This window comes from Oncorhynchus mykiss, chromosome 12, assembly GCF_013265735.2.
Source record: "Oncorhynchus mykiss isolate Arlee chromosome 12, USDA_OmykA_1.1, whole genome shotgun sequence".
Classification (NCBI taxonomy): Eukaryota; Metazoa; Chordata; class Actinopteri; order Salmoniformes; family Salmonidae; genus Oncorhynchus; species Oncorhynchus mykiss.
In genome coordinates, this window is record NC_048576.1 from 62,485,547 (window position 1) to 62,503,963 (window position 18,417).

General features: G+C 43.5%; 1 protein-coding gene and 1 pseudogene across 2 annotated transcripts; both read right to left on the reverse strand.

Annotated features, from left to right (window-relative positions):
* Positions 1-3,331: 3,331 nt before the first annotated feature.
* LOC118937702 lies at positions 3,332-5,277 on the reverse strand (annotated as a pseudogene).
* On the reverse strand, positions 3,508-11,431 carry LOC110537944 (ferritin, middle subunit). Of its 2 annotated transcripts, XR_005035067.1 has the most exons (8): positions 11,084-11,431; positions 10,608-10,754; positions 10,252-10,377; positions 9,554-9,810; positions 5,149-6,711; positions 4,648-4,766; positions 4,294-4,419; positions 3,508-3,873 (listed from the first exon to the last, which is right to left on the reverse strand). XR_005035067.1 is itself a non-coding variant. In XM_021624421.2 (4 exons), exons 1-4 carry the CDS (start codon positions 11,183-11,185, stop codon positions 9,655-9,657), a joined length of 531 nt encoding a protein of 176 aa, XP_021480096.2. In that variant the 5' UTR covers positions 11,186-11,431; the 3' UTR covers positions 9,509-9,654. The 2 variants fall into 2 exon arrangements, 1 of the variants encoding a protein (XP_021480096.2); XM_021624421.2 differs by lacking the exons at positions 3,508-3,873; positions 4,294-4,419; positions 4,648-4,766; positions 5,149-6,711 and having other exon boundaries at positions 9,509-9,810.
* Positions 11,432-18,417: the final 6,986 nt, after the last annotated feature.

The following is an 18,417-nucleotide window of genomic DNA, read 5'->3' on the forward strand; positions in this document are numbered from 1 at the left end:
TGCTTTTACAGTCTCAGTCATAAATGACAGCTTAGGGTCGCAAAGGTAGTGAGTTCTATGATGAAGATGTAAAGAATATTTGCTGTTCTGTGGTGTGTAATGAGGACCAACCAGATGCTGCACTTGACGCATTTATGAAATGACTTATTCCAGTTATTAATAAGCATGCAGCCATTAAGAAAATGACTGCAAAAAATGGTTTAATCCCCATGGATTGATGAGGAGTTGGAAAATGGTATGGTTGAGAAGGATGAGGCAAAGGAATGGCAAATAAGCTTGGCTGCACAGCTGACTTGCACATGTACTGTACAGTAAATTGAGAAATCATGTGACTAAAGTGAATAAAAATAAGGAGAAAATGTACTATGAAACAAAGATAAATAATATGAAGAATGATAGTAAAAAATCTTTGGAGCACCATAAATGAAATGTTGGGTAAAAAGGCAAACTCGGCTCCATCATTCATTGAATCAGATGGCTCATTCACCACAAAACCCACTGATATTGCCAACAACTGTAATGTTTTTTTCATTGGCAAGATTAGAAAACTTGGGTATGACATGCCAACAACAAATTCTGAACTTACACATCCATGCATAACTGACCGAATTATAAAACACAAGCATTGTTATTTTGAATTCCGTAAAGTGAGTGTGGAAGAGGTGAAAAAAATGGTCTATCATCAATGACAAGCCACCTGGGTCTGACAACTTGGATGGAAGATGACTGAAGCTGACAGTGGACGTACGATATTGCAACTCCTATTTGCCCTCTCTTCAACCTAAGCCTACAGGAAAGTGTGCACCCTCAGCCCTGAAGGGAAGCAAAAATCATTCCATTACCCAAGAATAGCAAAGCACCCTTTACTGGCTCAAACAGCCGACCAATCAGGCTGTTACCAACCCTTAGTAAACTTTTGAAAAAAAATAGTGATTGACCAGATACAATGCTATTTCACAGTAAATAAATTAACAATAGATTTTCAGCACGCTTAAAGGGAAGGGCATTCAACATGTACGCACTTACACTAATTACTGATGATTGGCTGAGAAAAATTTATAATTAAAAGATTGTGGGAGATGTTCTGTTAGGGCTCCCAAGTGGCGCAGGGGTCTGAGGCACTGCATCTCAGTGCAAGAGGTGTCACTACAGTCCCTGGATCAAATCCAGACTGTATTACATCCTGTGAATGGGAGTCCCATAGGGTGCTGCACAATTGGCACAGTGTTGTCTGGGGTAGGTGTCATTGTAAATAAGAATATGTTCTTAACTGACTTGCCTAGTTAAATAAAGAGAAAAATAAATAAAGCACTTCTCTGCAGCGTTTGACATTATTGATCAAAATCTGCTGCTGGAAATAGTGTAAGTGTTATGGCTTTACATCCCCTAATATATTGTGGATCTAGAGTTACCTGTCTAACAGAACACAGAGGGTGTTCTTTAAGGTAATCCTCTCCAACATAATCTAGGAAGAGTCAGGCATTCCCCAGAGCAGCTGTCTAGGTCCCTTACTTTTTCAATCTTTACTAATGACTTGCCACTGGCGCTGAGTGAAGCCTGTGTGTCTATGGATGCTGATGACTCAACACTATACACATCAGCTACCACAGCAGGTGATATCACTGCAACACTTAATAGTTGCAGTCAGTTTCAGAATGGGTGGCAAGAAATAAGTTAGTCCTAAATACATGAATTTCAAAACCTAAAGGCATTGTATTTGGGACCTAAAATTAAAACACTGAACCTCAACTAAATCTTGTAATGGATAATGTGGAAATGTAACAAGTTGAGAATAAACTTTTGTCATGGTCAAAACATATTGATACAACAGTAGCTAAGATGGGGATAGATATGTCCATAATAAAGCACTGCTCTGCCTTCTTAACAACACTATCAACAAGGTAGGTTCTACAGGCCCTTGTTTTGTCGCACCTGGACTACTGTCCAGTCATGTGGTCAGGTGCCAAAAAGAAGGACTTAGGAAAATTACAATTGGCCCAGAAATGGGCAGCACGGCTCACCCTTAAATGTACACAGAGAGCTAACATTAATATTATGAATGTCAATCTCTCATGGCTCAAAGTAGAGAGATGTACTTCCTCACTACTTGTATTTGTGAGAATTATTGACATGTTGAATGCACCCAGCTGTCAGTTTAAACTACTAGCACACAACTCAGACACCAATGCATACCCCACAAGACATGCCACCAGGTCTCTTCACAGTCCCCAAGTCCAGGACAGACTATGGGAGGTGCACAGTACTACAGAGAGCCATTCCACATCAAGTAACTCATGCAAGCAGTAAAATAATTTGAAATTAAATAAAAATACAACTTATGGGACAGCGGGGACTGTGAAGAGACACATGTGCACTATAGACACACACATGGATTTTGTGTTGTAGATATGGTAGTAGAGTAGTGGCCTGAGGGCAAACCCTTAATGTGTTGTGAAATCTGTTTTGTAATGTAAGGTTAGTTTTATTGTATAGAAGTGCCTTTAATTTGCCAGACCCCATGAAGCTGCCTTGACATCAGCTAAAAGGATCCATAAATACAGATGTTGGTAAATTAAGGATTATGCAATTTAATCAGATGCCAACTAGTGGCCTTTTTGGGTACGTCAGATTATCACAAAACTCTGGCCCTCCGTATGGCCTTTTCACATGTTAAATATGTTTTCAAATAGAATGACAGTTATGAAATTTTGCCTTAAATAACCAACTAGGTGAATACCATTACCATAGAAATGTACTCAATTTTACCACGTCAATACTTAGTTGTAAATGGTGGACGCTGTGAAAGGTAGCCATTATTGAAAATGCAATTGCTGATTAGACACTTCTCATTAGGCTATTTTCCCTATTAACCAAGTGGTCTAGACACTCATACTATATGGACACATTAACAATGTCGATCAAAATATTTTCCAGTTTAAGTCTGCCTATCAATTATCAAAATGAAAGTCTTCAGTATATGACAGCGCCAATAATCCCCTTATGGTGAACGAGAGGCTTGAAGACTCATTACTATTTGGAGCATAGTTCATAATTTGCTTTAGGGGAACAATTGGGCATTCAACTGAAATAAACAGAATGAGTACTGATTTGTTTTGTATCAGTAAAGGTCAAACTTCCCATCACTAGAGAAATGTGCCATAACAGCTGGCTAACAGTTTTAATTGACCTCTAGGCTGTCTAATAAACTTGTGATGCCCAGTAAAGGTCTACAGCAACTGTAGGTAACCATTTCACTCCTATGGACCTAGAGTTGACAGTTGGGTCCTTAATTTACATGGCACTATAACCAGATACAGTAAAGGACACCCTCTGTGGTCAGACGTAACAGCCTTTATTAAACTTATCCTATTGTTATGACCCTCAGCCACTAGTAGGTCTACAATTGTCAGTATTTATCACTGGTTTGAAGATGCTCAGTAAAAGAGCAAATAACCTCAATAGACTGATACATCCATTACTAAAGGTCAACACTTAGAAAACAGCAACAAACTTTAGTGTTCTTTTAATCGTTTTACAAGAAGCCTTGCCTCCAAAATGCAGTATTGGGGTCAACAGAAACACCAATGTTACAGCTGTGTTGCACTAAACCAGTTCAACACTCTCCCCTCCCTATAAATGCAAAGCCAGTAGGTTCTAGCAGAGAAGTCAGGAGTCCTGGTCTGAGGCTGGAGACCGTAGCCTGGGGATGGAAGTGGTTTAGCTCTGGCCTCCCAGGGTGTGCTTGTCAAACAGGTACTCTGCCATCTTGTTGTTGACAGCATCCATCTTGGTGAGGTTGGTGATGTGGTCTCCCAGCTTCTTAATGGCCTCCACCTGCTCATTCAGGTAATGGGTCTCCAGGAAGTGACACAGCTAAAGAGGGAAAACAGGTCAGAAAACAGAATGAATACAGACTATTGTAGATACAGTAACACACAAGAGCCTGGTGGTAATGGCATAAGGACAGAGTGTTTCTAGCTTTTATTTTTTTAACTAGGCAAGTCAGTTAAGAACAAATCCTTATTTACAATGACATCCTAACGTGGAACAGTGGGTTCTCTTGTTCAGGGGCAGAATAGTTCTCGTCAGCTAGGGGATTCAATCCTTTGTTAGAGGCCCAAAGCTCCAACCACTAGACAACCTGCCGCCCCTTATGCATTAGCTGCATTGTGTGCGCGTGAAGCAGGTCAACATCCTGTGTCATTAGTTATCAGAGCTACAACAACCTGATCATCTCCAGAGACAGTACCTGTGTTCTATGTGATACATACATGTGGTTCCACCATAACTTACATGGGGGTCAACCTTGTCAGAGGCAATCTTGTGCAGGTCCAGCAGGGCCTGGTTCACATTCTTCTCCAGCTGCAGAGCACACTGCATGGCCTCCAGCCCATTGCCCCACTCATCACGTTCTGGCTTCTACACAGGACAGAGTGAACACAGAAGTGTTAATGACTACTAGCAGATGTTAAGGTTAGGATAAAGTGAACAGAGTTCCCTTACACTTTCAGTTCAGTGGTTAGAGGCAGTATGTTCAGGACTACAGGTTCTCTATATCAACTTACTCCATGGAGGAGTGTGTGTACAAGTGGTAAAGACATTATCATGCTACAATCTAAATGTGTTTTTCGAAGCTCAGGAGCTCACCTTGATGTCCTGGAGTAAAATGCGTCCACCTCGCTTGTTCTGAAAGGAGAGTAGCTGCTCTCCTTGAAGAAATGCGCTAAGCCAGGCAGAGCCACATCACCACGGGAGAAATAGAAAGCCTGGGTGGATAAACATAAAACATTGTAGTTAGGAAAAAAGCATGCCAAACGTGACTAGATATTCTGTTCAGGTTGTGGCAACTAAGCTTGATGATAGGGATGACTCAGTCTAGTCTGTGGTCTACTTGGTAACCTGACAATTAACCTGTCAAGGAGTTGTTACGCGCTCTGTCCAAGGTAGGATAGATTCCCGGCTTCATTTGAATGCTATACCAACCTGGAGGGTCTTAATAGCCTTGCAAAGTAAAACTCAAATGTTGAGATCCTTGGCTATTAAATTGTCTAGGACTACATAAAAGTCAAGTGAAAAAACGCCATTTAGGCCCAGGCATAATAATACACAGTTAGATCAACAAAACAGTCATCTTGGTAGACTCCTTACCATGGAAGTGTAGGTGTAGGAGGCAAACATCTCCAAGTTGATCATCCGGTTGATGGCAGTTTCGCAATCGTGGTGATAGTTCTGGCGGATCTGAGACTCCATCTCAGCAGATTATTTTATATCGAAATGAAAAGTACAAATAAAAAGTTTCTCAGACTATTTTGCATTTACAGTTCAAAAAAGTTCTGTCATCAATCCGTAATGTTCTATGATGCGGGACGAAGGCAGAGGAGTTCCGTTCAATCACTGTTGAAGCAAGAACTTCTTCATGCGTCTTCTCAGACTTGTGAACTGGAAGGATCCTTGGTCGCTCTATTTATTGTTCCAAACGGAATGCGTCAGTGAAATCCCCCCTCACAGAGCGTGGCCAATCACCTTTAGAATTTCAACAGGAACTAGGCGGATCATTTGATGACCATCCCACTCATGCACATGCCCTAAAGCAAAGATTATTTATTATATTGACAAGAAAGCCGAGTGACCACTCTAACACTGGAAATACATGTGCTCAAGGAATGAAGACAGGCAAGATCAGGTGGGACCATTCTAGCCAATGATTGGGCAGGTACGCGTGTGAACACCACGCACAAATAAACTTCATTTTTCTCAAAGTTTCCGGAATACCACATGCATCCACATATATCAGTACATTTGTAAAAGCTTAAACATTACGAAACTTCGATTCGATCATAATCCTCAAGTACTTTGAAAAAAACGGGCTTATCACACGCGGAAAGATTTTTAGCAGAGTAAATGCTCTCGCCTTGACCTCTTCATCTCGGACTGTTAATTTTTTTTTTACTTTGTTTATTGCAAAGTAACATTCTATTGGAAACAACTAAAGCAGTAGTATCAGCTAAAAGCTTAAGCAATCCTACAGTACAGGTCTAACTACAGAAGTTATTGTTGAAAATTGTATGTGTGTTATATCCTTAGAAGAAAATAGGAAGAATTTGAACACTCATTCTAATATTAGGCTAATTTAGAAATAGTCTATGTTTACGTTTGATTTAGGATATAAAAGGAATTGAACTTTGAGACGCAGTTCTGTAAACTTCTGTTTCATTCTCTATGAGCACATGTTTCAATAGCATATGTAGCTTAATTGTTTACCTTTTCCACAATGCAGTCAAAAGAAAAACTGTAGGGTTTATCACAGTTTTTTTTATTTTTAAATCAGCTCATTTTTCAATATGAGGTATGGGAATACAGTAGTGGACAGAGAAAGAAAGACTGGCTTTTGTAGAAATAGTATTTGATAATACACCTTTCGGTTTCAAATTACATATTGAGGTTGACAAATGGTATGTCAGATGATTACATTAGCCTATAAAGTTTGCCAAAAGGCACCTAAAGGCCTCTTAGTATAAGGGCACAGGGCAAAACCCATATGCAGACACGGGAGGCAGAGGGTTTGAGTCTCTGATATTTATTAGTATCCAAGGAGCAGGCAAGAGAATGGTCATGGACAGGCAAAAAGATCATAACAAGGTCAGAATCCAGGAGGTACAGAGCGGCAGGCAGGTTCAGAGCCAGGGCAGGCAAGGGTCAAAACCGGGAGGACTGGCAAAAGAGAGATAAGAAAAATCAGGGGCACGGGAAATACACGCTGGTTGACTTGACATTAGGAACTGGCACAGGGAAACAGGAAACGCAGGGATAAATACACCGGGGAAAATAATTGACACATGAAGGGGGTAGAGAAAATCACAAGAACAGGTGAAACAGATCATGGCGTGAGACTTAGACCATGAGAAACAAGATTATATGTTCTGATGAAACCAATACTGAACTCTTTGGCCTGAATGCCAAGTGTCACGTCTGGAGGAAACCTGGCACAATCCCTACGGTGAATCATGGTGATGGCAGCATCATGCCGTTGGAATGTTTTTCAGTGGCAGGGACTGGGAGACTAGTGAGGATCGAGGGAAAGATGAACAAAGAAAAGTACAAAGAGATCCTTGATGAAAACCTGCTCCAGAGCATTCAGGACCTCAGACTGGGGGCGAAGGTGCACCTTCCAACAGGACAACGACCCTAAGCATACAGCTTTGGGACAAGTCTCTGAATGTCCTTGAGTGGCCCAGCCAGAGCCCGGACATGAACCTGATCGATCATCTCTGGAGAGAACTGAAAATAGCTGTGTAGCGACGCTCCCCATCCAACCTGAGAGCTTGAGAGGATCTGCAGAGAAGAATAATAGAAACTCCACAAATACAAGTGTGCCAAGCTTGTAGCATCATACCCAAGAACACTTGAGGCTGTAAGGCCAAAGGTTCTTCAACAAAGTACTGAGCAAAGGGCCTGAATACTTATGTAAATGTTATATTTCTGTATTTTTTTATATAGATTTCCAAAAATGTCTGAAAACCTGTTTTTGCTGTGTCATTATGGGATATTGTGTGTATACTGATGAGGGGGAAAAAACAATGAATCAGTTTAAGAATAAGGCTTTAACGTCACAAAATGTGGAAAAAGTCAATGGGTCTAAATACAGTACTTTCTGAATGTACTGTATATGACTATTAAGGCCAGATCGTTCTTCAAGATGTTCAGACGTTCATAGGTGACAAGCAGGGGCAAATAATAATCACAGTGGTTATAGAGGACACAACAGATCAGCACCTCAGGAGTAAATGTCAGTTAACTTTTCATAGCCCAGCATTCAGAGATTGAGAGGTAGATGGAGAAACGAAACACAGGTCCCGGGATAAGGTAGCATGTCTGGTGAACAGGTTCCATAGCTGCAGGCAGAACAGCAGAAACTGGAGCAGCAGCACAACCAGGTGGACTGGAGAGTCTTCATGCCAGGTAGTTCTTTTTTAAAATTTTTAAAAATAATTTTACCCCTTTTTCTCCCCAATTTCGTGGTATCCAATTGTTGTAGTAGCTACTATTTTGTCCCATTGCTACAACTCCCGTACGGGCTCGGGAGAGACGAAGGCTGAATGTCATGCGTCCTCCGATACACAACCCAACCAGCCGTACTGCTTCTTAACACAGCGCTCATCCAACCCGGAAGCCAGCCGCACCAATGTGTCGGAGGCTACACCGTGCACCCGGCAACCTTGGTTAGCGCGCACTGCGCCCGGCCCGCCACAGGAGTCGCTGGTGCGCGATGAGACAAGGACATCCCTAACCCGGACGACGCTAGGCCAATTGTGCGAGGCCCCTCATGCCAGGTAGTTCTGAGGCATGGTCATAGGGCTCAGGTCCTGACATCCCTCTCCCTCCCCCCCTCCCTTCGCACAGACTATTGAAGCATATACAGTACCAATCAAAAGTTGACACACCCACTCATTCAACTTTTCTTTATTTTACTTGTTTCCACAATGTAGAGTAACAGTGAAAACAAACTATGAAAAAACAAACAGAACCATGAAGTAACCAAAGTGTTAGATAAAATATTTTACATTTTAGATTCAAAGTAGCCACACTTTGCACACTCTTGGCATTCTCAACCAGCTTCATCTGGAATGCTTTAACAGTCTTGGAGTTCCCACATATGCTGAGCATTTGTTGGCTGCTTTTCCTTCATTCTGCTGCCAAATTGTCCCAATATGGTAATTGGTATTTTATTAGGATCCCCATTTGCTGTTGCGATAGCTCAATACTTCTTGGTTGTACATGTTGGTGGCAGTTGTGGAAAGAATATAGCAGCAATTATTGAAAATGCAATTGCTGATTAGGCTATTTTCCCCTTTAACCAGGTGGTCTATCCAAAAGGAACTCATGTACCATATGGACACTAACAATGTGTACCAATATTTTTTCCAGTTAAAGTTTAAGTTGAGCTTGCCTGTCAATTACCGAAATGATAGTCTTCAGTAAATTACCAGTAGCTCTGCAACCATATGACAGCTACAATTAGCCCCTTATGGTGAACGAGAGGCTTGAAGACTCAGTTCATAATTTGCTGTAGGGGAACAATTGGGCATTATCAACTGAAATAAACAAAATGAGTAGATTTGGTGTCAGTGAAAGCCGAACTTCCCATCACTAGAGAAATGCACCATCACAGCTGGCTAACAGGTTTGAGTGACCTCTAGGCTGTCTAATAAGCTTGTGATGCACAGAGTCAAGGTCTACATCAACTGTTGTTAACCATTTCAAGCCTATGGCGCTTGTGTTGACAGTTGGTCCCTAAAGTGACATGGCACTACTACAAGATACAGTAAAGGACACCCTCTGTGGTCAGAGGTAAGATCCTTTATAAACCTCATGTTTAACTTCTATTGTTATGACCCTCAGCCACTAGTAGGTCTACGGTTGTCACTGGTATGAAGATGCTCAGTAAGACAGAGCAAAGAACCTGAATAGACTGATACAACATCCATTACTACAGGTCAACACTTAGAAAACAACCTTCAGTGATATTTTTTTATTGTTTTACAAGAAGCCTTGCCTCCAAAATACAGTAGTGTTGTCAACAGAAAGCCAGGAGGATCTCAGAAGCCAGTAGTCCTGGTCTGAGGCTGGAGGCCGTAGCCTGGGGATGAAAGTGGTTCAGCTCTGGCCTCCCAGGGTGTGCTTGTCAAACAGGTACTCTGCCATCTTGTTTTTGACAGCATCCATCTTGGTGAGGTTCGTGATGTGGTCACCCAGCTTCTTAATGGCGTCCACCTGCTCATTCAGGTAATGGGTCTCCAGGAAGTCACACAGCTAAAGAGGGAAACAGGTCAGAAAAGAGAATGACTACAGAACATTGTAGATACAGTAACACACAAGAGCCTGGTGGTAATGGAATAAGCGAAGATAATGAGGTGTCTGCAGTTTATTATTTAACAAGGCAAGTCCGTTAAGAACAAATACTTATTTACATTGGCATCCTAATGTGGAACAGTGGGTTAACTGCCTTGTTCAGGGGCGGAACATATTTTTACTTTCTCAGCGCCGGGATTCAAACCAGCAACCTTTGTTACCGGCCCAAAGCTCTAACCACTAGACAATCTGCTGCACTTTTTGCAGCATAGTGCGCATCTGTGGACTATTGCGTGAAGCAAGTCACAATCATGTCATTAATTAGCAGACTTACAACCTGATCATCTCCTGGTACAGTACCTGTATTCTGTGATACATACATGTGGTTCAACCATAACTTACATGGGGGTCAACCTTGTCTGAGGCAATCTTGTGCAGGTCCAGCAGGGCCTGGTTCACATTCTTCTCCAGCTGCAGAGCACACTGCATGGCCTCCAGCCCATTGCCCCACTCATCACGTTCTGGCTTCTACACAGGCCAGAGTGAACACAGAAGTGTTAATGACTACTAGCAGATGTTAAGGTTAGGATAAAGTGAACAGAATTACACCCCTTACACTTTCAGTTCAGTGGTTAGAGGCAGTATGTTCAGGACTCCAGGTTCTCTATATCAACTTACTCCATGGAGGAGTGTGTGTACAAGTGGTAAAGACATTTATCAGTCTACAATCTAAATGTGTTCGATGCTCAGGTGCTCACCTTGATGTCCTGGAGTAAAATGCGTCCACCTCGCTTGTTCTGAAAGGAGAGTAGCTTGTCGGCGTGCTCCCGCTCCTCGTCGCTGTTCTCCTTGAAGAAATGTGCGAAGCCAGGCAGAGCCACATCATCACGGGAGAAATAGAAAGCCTGGGTGGACAAACAAAACATTGTGGTTAGAAGAAAAAAAAAAGCATGCCAAACGTGACTAGATATTCTGTTCAGGTTGTGGCAACTAAGCTTGATTATAGGGATGAATCAGACAAGTCTGTAGTCTACTTGGTAACCTGCCAATGAGTTGTTACGGGCCCTGTCCAAGATAGATTCCCGGCTTCATTTGAAAAAAAAACTCAAATATGCACTTCACGGAGTTGCTTGGCTATTAATTATCTAGGCCAACAGAATAAAAAGGTGAAACATTTAGGCCCAGGCATAATAATACAGGTAAAAGAAAACGGTCATCTTGGTAAACTCCTTACCATTGAAGTGTAGGTGTAGGAAGCAAACATCTCCAAGTTGATCATCCGGTTGATGGCAGCTTCGCAATCGTGGTGATAGTTCTGGCGGATCTGAGACTCCATTTTGGCAGATTTTCTTTAAGGTCTAAATGAAAAGTACAAAAATAAAGTTTCTTCGACTATTTTGTTATTACAGTTCAAGTAAGTGCTATGTCAACAATCCGGAACGTTCTATGATGCGGGACGAAGGCAGAGGAGTTCCGTTCAATCACTGTTGAAGCAAGAACTTCTTCATGCGTCGTCTCAGACTTGTGAACTGGAAGGATCCTTGTTCGCTCTATTTATTGTTCCAAACGGAATGCGTCAGTGAAATCCACCCTCACAGAGCGTAGCCAATCACCTTTAGAATTTCAACAAGAACTAGGCGGGTCATTTAAAGACGAGCCCACTCATACACATGACCTAAAGCGAAGATTGTTTATAATATTGACAAGAGAGCCGAGTGACTCCTCTAACGATGGAAATGCTTGTGCTCAACGAATGAAAACAGACAAGATCAGGTGGGACCATTCTAGCCAATGAGAGGGCAGGTACGCGTGTGAACAACAAGCACAACTAAACATATTTTTTCTCAAAGCTTCCGGAATGCCACATGCATCCACATCTAAAGCAGTAGTATCAGCCAAAAGCAATGCTACAGTGCAGGTCTAACAACAGCGGTTATTGTTGGAAAATATGTGTGTTTGTTATATCCTTAGAAGAAAATTGGAAGAATTGGAACATTCATTCTAATATTAGGCTAATTGAGAAATAGTCTTTGTCTATATTAGATTTATGATATATAAGGAATTGAACTTTGAAACACAGGTCTGTAAACTTCTGTTTCATTCTCTAAGAGCACATGTTTCAATAGAACATGAAGCTTAATTATTGACCTTTTCCAGAATGCAGTCAAAAGAAAAACGGTAGGATTTATCATACTTAAGAAAAAATATAAATTAAATTTTCAGTATGAGGTATGGGAATACAGTAGTGGACAGAGAACGAAAGGCTGGCTTTTGTAGAAATGGTATTTGATGATACACCTTTCGGTTTCAAATGACATATTGTTGTTGTCAAATGGTATATCAAAGTTGATTACATTTGCCTAGAAATAACTACACAAAATACATACATTACACAAAATACATACATACATCTAACCATACATAGGTTATTAAGCTAAAACTGTGAAGTGGAAAACTTTTTACAGCTAATGAAAATCAAAGACTACAGTAATAAAGTAACCTTCCTAACAACTTCAGTTCACATGACCTGATCTTCCACAACTGTTGACAGGGTGCTTTCAGGGTGCTGGGTTATTGCTCAATACAGCCATGTAGTTGAAATGTCCTTGGTATTCATAAGAACTAGAGCTGTGTTCGATACTAACCGCACTAACCATACTACTAGTGATGTAAGTGGAGTATGTAGTATGGTTATTGGTCATAGAATGGATATAGTTAGTTTGCCAGAAGTTCCCGGATGTCGTATTAGCCAAAATACAAAGTATACAAGCAGATGTACTGTTAGGATTCTTTACATACAATAGAAATAAGCTGAAACATTTTTACGTAATTAATTTCATTATTCTTTTGGCTAAATTTCATATACACAAATGTAAATTTACAAACAGAAAACCACATTTTCGTACCCTACAAAAAGAAATTGAACTGTATTTTAAGACGGTTAAATGCTCTACTAACAAAAAAGCTGTTAGAATTGTAAGTATATGCATGTCCATTAAGGTCTTTGTGTAATTGTAATGTGATATTGTATCCCCTTGTCACGCCCTGGTCGAAGTATTTTGTGTTTATCTTCATTTATTTGGTCAGTCCAGGGTGTGGCATGGGTTTTTGTATGTGGTGTGTTGGTATTGGGATTGTAGCTTAGTGGGGTGTTCTAGCTAAGTCTATGGCTGTCTGAAGTGGTTCTCAATCAGAGGCAGGTGTTTATCGTTGTCTCTGATTGGGAACCATATTTAGGCAGCCATATTCTTTGAGTGTTTTGTGGGTGATTGTCCTTAGTGTCCTTGTAACTGTCTTGTGTTAGTTTGTACCAGTTTAGGCTGTTTCGGTTTTCACATTACGTTTATTGTTTTCGTACAGTTCATGTTTTATCATTGTTGAATAAACATGGATCGCAATCTACACGCTGCATTTTGGTTCGACTCTCCTTCTACCGAAGAAAGCCGTTACACCCCTAGCTCGATTGTCCATTGTTTGTAATCTATGTATGCTTGTGTTCCCTCATGTGCTTTATGTATTGATTTGTTAATACAAAATAAAATAATACAAATAAAAATACAAGCAGTGGACATTATTTCTGTGCTTTCAGGGCCCATAATGCAATTCTTCAGAAAACGGGCGTGGTCACAACGTTTTCAGGTTTTAAGAGAATGCCGGAAAATATGCAGCTGAAGTCAGATGAGAGCAGATACAACTTCATTGCTTTAACAAATTATGACAAATGTTAAAATGTTCAGCGATGTAATGAATTTTCAAATAAGTTACGTTACAATTCTTTAGCTACGCTATCCTTACAAACTGCATAGCGTATCATTGCAGTAGTATGTACCGTTATGTTAGCTAGCTATCTAACATACATTTAGTTGGCTATTAAGACCAGGCTTTGATAAGTGGTATAGTCAATGTGCGTTCGCAATGGACATTGTTAATTCACTCTGGCTATCTACTCCGATTTCAGAGCACTCTCATCTGAGAGTGCTCTGACTTCCGGCTCTGAGAGTGCTCTGACTTCCGGCGCCGACAGAGATGGCCGCCTCGCTTCGCATTCCTAGGAAACTATGCATTTAATTTTTTTTATTTTTTACGTTATTTCTTACATTGGTATCCCAGGTCCTCTTAGGTTTCATTACATACAGTTGAGAAGAAGTACTGAATATAAGAGCAGCGTCAACTCACCATCAGTACGACCAATAATATGACTTTCGCGAAGCGGATCCAGTGTTCTGCCTTTCACCCAGGTCAACGGAATGGATCCCAGCCGGTGACCCAAAAAACGACTTCGTAAAAAAGGGAAACGAAGCGGTCTTCTGGTCAGACTCCGGAGACGGGCACATCGCGCACCACTCCCTAGCATATTTCTCGCCAATGTCCAGTCTCTTGACAACAAGGTTGATGAAATCCGAGCAAGGGTAGCATTCCAGAGGGACATCAGGGACTATAACATTCTTTGCTTCACGGAAACATGGCTCACTCGAGAGACGCTATCGGAGTCGGTGCAGCCAGCTGGTTTCTCCACGCATCGCGCCGACAGAAACAAACCTCTTTCTGGTAAGAAGAGGGGCGGGGGCGTATGCTTTATGGTTAACGAGACGTGGTGTGGTCACAACAACATACAGGAACTCAAGTCCTTCTGTTCACCTGATTTAGAATTCCTCACAATCAAATGTTGACCGCATTATCTATCAAGGGAATTCTCTTTGATTATAATCACAGCTGTATATATTCCCCCCCAAGCAGACACATCAAACTTTATTTGACTCTTTGCAAACTGGAATCCACATATCCTGAGGCTGCATTCATTGCAGCTGGGGATTTTAACAAGGCTAATCTGAAAACAAGACTCCCTAAATTGTATCAGCATATGGATTGCGCACCCAGGGCTGGTAAAATCTTGGATGATTGTTATTCTAACTTCCGCGATGCATATAAGGCCCTCCCCCGCCCTCCTTTCGGAAAAGCTGACCACGACTCCATTTTGTTGCTCCCTGCCTACAGACAGAAGCTAAAACAAGAAGCTCCCACGCTGAGGTCTGTTCAACGCTGGTCCGACCAATCTGATTCCACTGTCATGTATTGTCATGTTGTGTCCTGTTTCTGTCCTTTCTCTTCACCCTGTCTCCCCCTGCTGGTCGTTTTAGGTTACCTTTTCTCCCCCTCTTTTCCCCCAGCTGTTCCTTGTCTCCTCCTAACTACCTCGTCACCCCTTTTCCCACCTGTTCCCTTTTTCCCTCTGATTAGTCCTCTATATCTCTCTCTGTTTTTGTTCCTGTCCTTGTCGGATTCTTGTTTGTTGTGTTTCATGCCTGAACCAGACTATCGTCATGTTTGCTGTAACCTTGTCCTGTCCTGTCGGAATCTGCCGGTCCATCTGAGCCTACCTATGTTTGGTTATTAAAGAAGCTCTGTTTAAGTTAATTCGCTTTTGGGTCCTCATTCACGCACCGTAACAGAAGAATCCGACCTAGAATGGACCCAGCGACTTCGGATCCTCTCCACTCAGCCGTCGAGATCCAGGGAGCGATGCTAGGCAGACACGAGCAGGAATTGTCTGCTGCTCGACATGCCGTTGAGACCCTGGCCACCCAAGTCTCCAACCTCACAGAACAGGTTCACCATCTCCGCCTCGATCCACCGGCCACTTCCAGGGCTTTCGAATCTCCGGAGCCCAGAATCAATAACCCGCCGTGTTACTCTGGGGAGCCCACTGAATGCCGCTCGTTCCTCACCCAGTGTGATATTGTGTTTTCTCTCCAGCCCAACACTTACTCCAGGAGCACTGCTCGTGTCGCCTACGTCATATCTCTCCTTATTGGACGGGCTCGTGAGTGGGGCACGGCAATCTGGGAGGCAAGGGCTGAGTGTACTAACCAGTATCAGGACTTTAAGGAGGAGATGATACGGGTTTTTGATCGATCTGTTTTTGGGGAGGAGGCTTCCAGGGTCCTGTCTTCCCTATGTCAAGGTAATCGATCCATAACAGACTACTCTATTGAGTTTCGCACTCTTGCTGCCTCCAGTGGCTGGAACGAGCCGGCTTTGCTCGCTCGTTTTCTGGAGGGTCTCCGCGCAGAGGTAAAGGATGAGATTCTCTCCCGGGAGGTTCCTTCCAGCGTGGATTCCTTGATTGAACTCGCTATTCGCATTGAGCGACGGGTTGATCTTCGTCACCGAGCTCGTGGAAAGGAGCTCGCGTTCTCCGTTGCCCCCCTCTCCGCATCACTACCATCTTCCTCTGCCGGCTCGGGTGCTGAGCCTATGCAGCTGGGAGGTATCCGCATCTCGACTAAGGAGAGGGAACGGAGAATCACCAACCGCCTCTGTCTCTATTGCGGTTCTGCTGGTCATTTTGTCACTTCATGTCCAGTAAAAGCCAGAGCTCATCAGTAAGCGGAGGGCTACTGGTGAGCGCTACTACTCCTGTCTCTCCTTCAAGATCCTGCACTACCTTGTCGGTCCATCTACGCTGGACCGGTTCGTCAGCTTCCTGCAGTGCCTTAATAGACTCTGGGGCGGAGGGCTGTTTTATGGACGAGACCTGGGCTCGGGAACATGACATTCCTCTCAGACAGTTAAGGGAGCCCACGGCCTTGTTCGCCCTGGATGGTAGTCCTCTCCCCAGGATTCAGCGTGAGACGCTACCTTTAACCCTCACTGTTTCTGGTAATCATAGCGAAACCATTTCTTTTTTAATTTTTCGTTCACCTTTTACACCTGTTGTTTTGGGCCATCCCTGGCTAGTTTGTCATAATCCTTCCATTAATTGGTCTAGTAATTCTATCCTCTCCTGGAACGTCTCTTGTCATGTGAAATGTTTAATGTCTGCTATCCCTCCTGTTTCCTCTGTCTCTTCTTCACAGGAGGAGCCTGGTGATTTGACAGGGGTGCCGGAGGAATATCACGATCTGCGCACGGTGTTCAGTCGGTCCAGGGCCACCTCTCTTCCTCCACACCGGTCGTATGATTGTAGTATTGATCTCCTTCCGGGAACCACTCCCCCCCGGGGTAGACTATACTCTCTGTCGGCTCCCGAACGTAAGGCTCTCGAAGATTATTTGTCTGTAGCTCTTGACGCCGGTACCATAGTCCCCTCGTCCTCTCCCGCCGGAGCGGGGTTTTTTTTTGTCAAGAAGAAGGACGGGTCTCTGCGCCCCTGCATAGATTATCGAGGGCTGAATGACATAACAGTGAAGAATCGTTATCCGCTTCCTCTTATGTCTTCAGCCTTCGAGATCCTGCAGGGAGCCAGGTTTTTCACTAAGTTGGACCTTCGTAACGCTTACCATCTCGTGCGCATCAGGGAGGGGGACGAGTGGAAGACGGCGTTTAACACTCCGTTAGGGCACTTTGAATACCGGGTTCTTCCTTTCGGCCTCGCTAACGCTCCAGCTGTCTTTCAGGCATTAGTCAATGATGTCCTGAGAGACATGCTGAACATCTTTGTTTTCGTTTACCTTGACGATATCCTGATTTTTTCACCGTCACTCCAGATTCATGTTCAGCACGTTCGACGTGTCCTCCAGCGCCTTTTAGAGAATTGTCTTTTTGTGAAGGCTGAGAAGTGCACTTTTCATGCCTCCTCCGTCACATTTCTCGGTTCTGTTATTTCCGCTGAAGGCATTAAGATGGATCCCGCTAAGGTCCAAGCTGTCATTGATTGGCCCGCCCCTAAGTCACGCGTCGAGCTGCAGCGCTTTCTCGGCTTCGCGAACTTCTATCGTCGTTTCATCCGTAATTTCGGTCAGGTGGCAGCTCCTCTCACAGCCCTTACTTCTGTCAAGACGTGCTTTAAGTGGTCCGTTTCCGCCCAGGGAGCTTTTGATCTCCTCAAGAATCGTTTTACATCCGCTCCTATCCTTGTTACACCTGACGTCTCTAGACAGTTCGTTGTTGAGGTTGACGCGTCAGAGGTGGGCGTGGGAGCCATTCTTTCTCAGCGCTCCCTCTCTGACGACAAGGTCCACCCATGCGCGTATTTTTCTCATCGCCTGTCGCCGTCGGAACGTAACTATGATGTGGGAAACCGCGAACTGCTCGCCATCCGGTTAGCCCTAGGCGAATGGCGACAGTGGTTGGAGGGGGCGACCGTTCCTTTTGTCGTTTGGACTGACCATAGGAACCTTGAGTACATCCGTTCTGCCAAACGACTTAATGCGCGTCAGGCGCGTTGGGCGCTGTTTTTCGCTCGTTTCGAGTTCGTGATTTCTTATCGTCCGGGCTCTAAGAACACCAAGCCTGATGCTTTATCTCGTCTCTTCAGTTCTTCAGTAGCCTCCACTGACCCCGAGGGGATTCTCCCTGAGGAGCGTGTTGTCGGGTTGACTGTCTGGGGAATTGAGAGGCAGGTAAAGCAAGCGCTCACTCACACTCCGTCGCCGCGCGCTTGTCCTAGGAACCTTCTTTTCGTTCCCGTTCCTACTCGTCTGGCCGTTCTTCAGTGGGCTCACTCTGCCAAGTTAGCCGGCCACCCTGGCGTTCGGGGTACGCTTGCTTCCATTCGCCAGCGTTTTTGGTGGCCCACCCGGGAGCATGACACGCGTCGTTTCGTGGCTGCTTGTTCGGTCTGCGCGC

What these genes read in the sequence shown, in the direction of transcription:
- LOC110537944 (XM_021624421.2), bottom strand. Translation starts at nt 11,185, where the DNA reads ATGGAGTCTCAGATCCGCCAGAACTATCACCACGATTGCGAAGCTGCC. An exon ending in CCTACACCTACACTTCAATG is followed by an intron (nt 10,755 to 11,083) that starts GTAAGGAGTTTA and finishes TTGTCCACCCAG; the next exon opens with GCTTTCTATTTCTCCCGTGA. An exon ending in TTTTACTCCAGGACATCAAG is followed by an intron (nt 10,378 to 10,607) that starts GTGAGCACCTGA and finishes TGGCCTGTGTAG; the next exon opens with AAGCCAGAACGTGATGAGTG.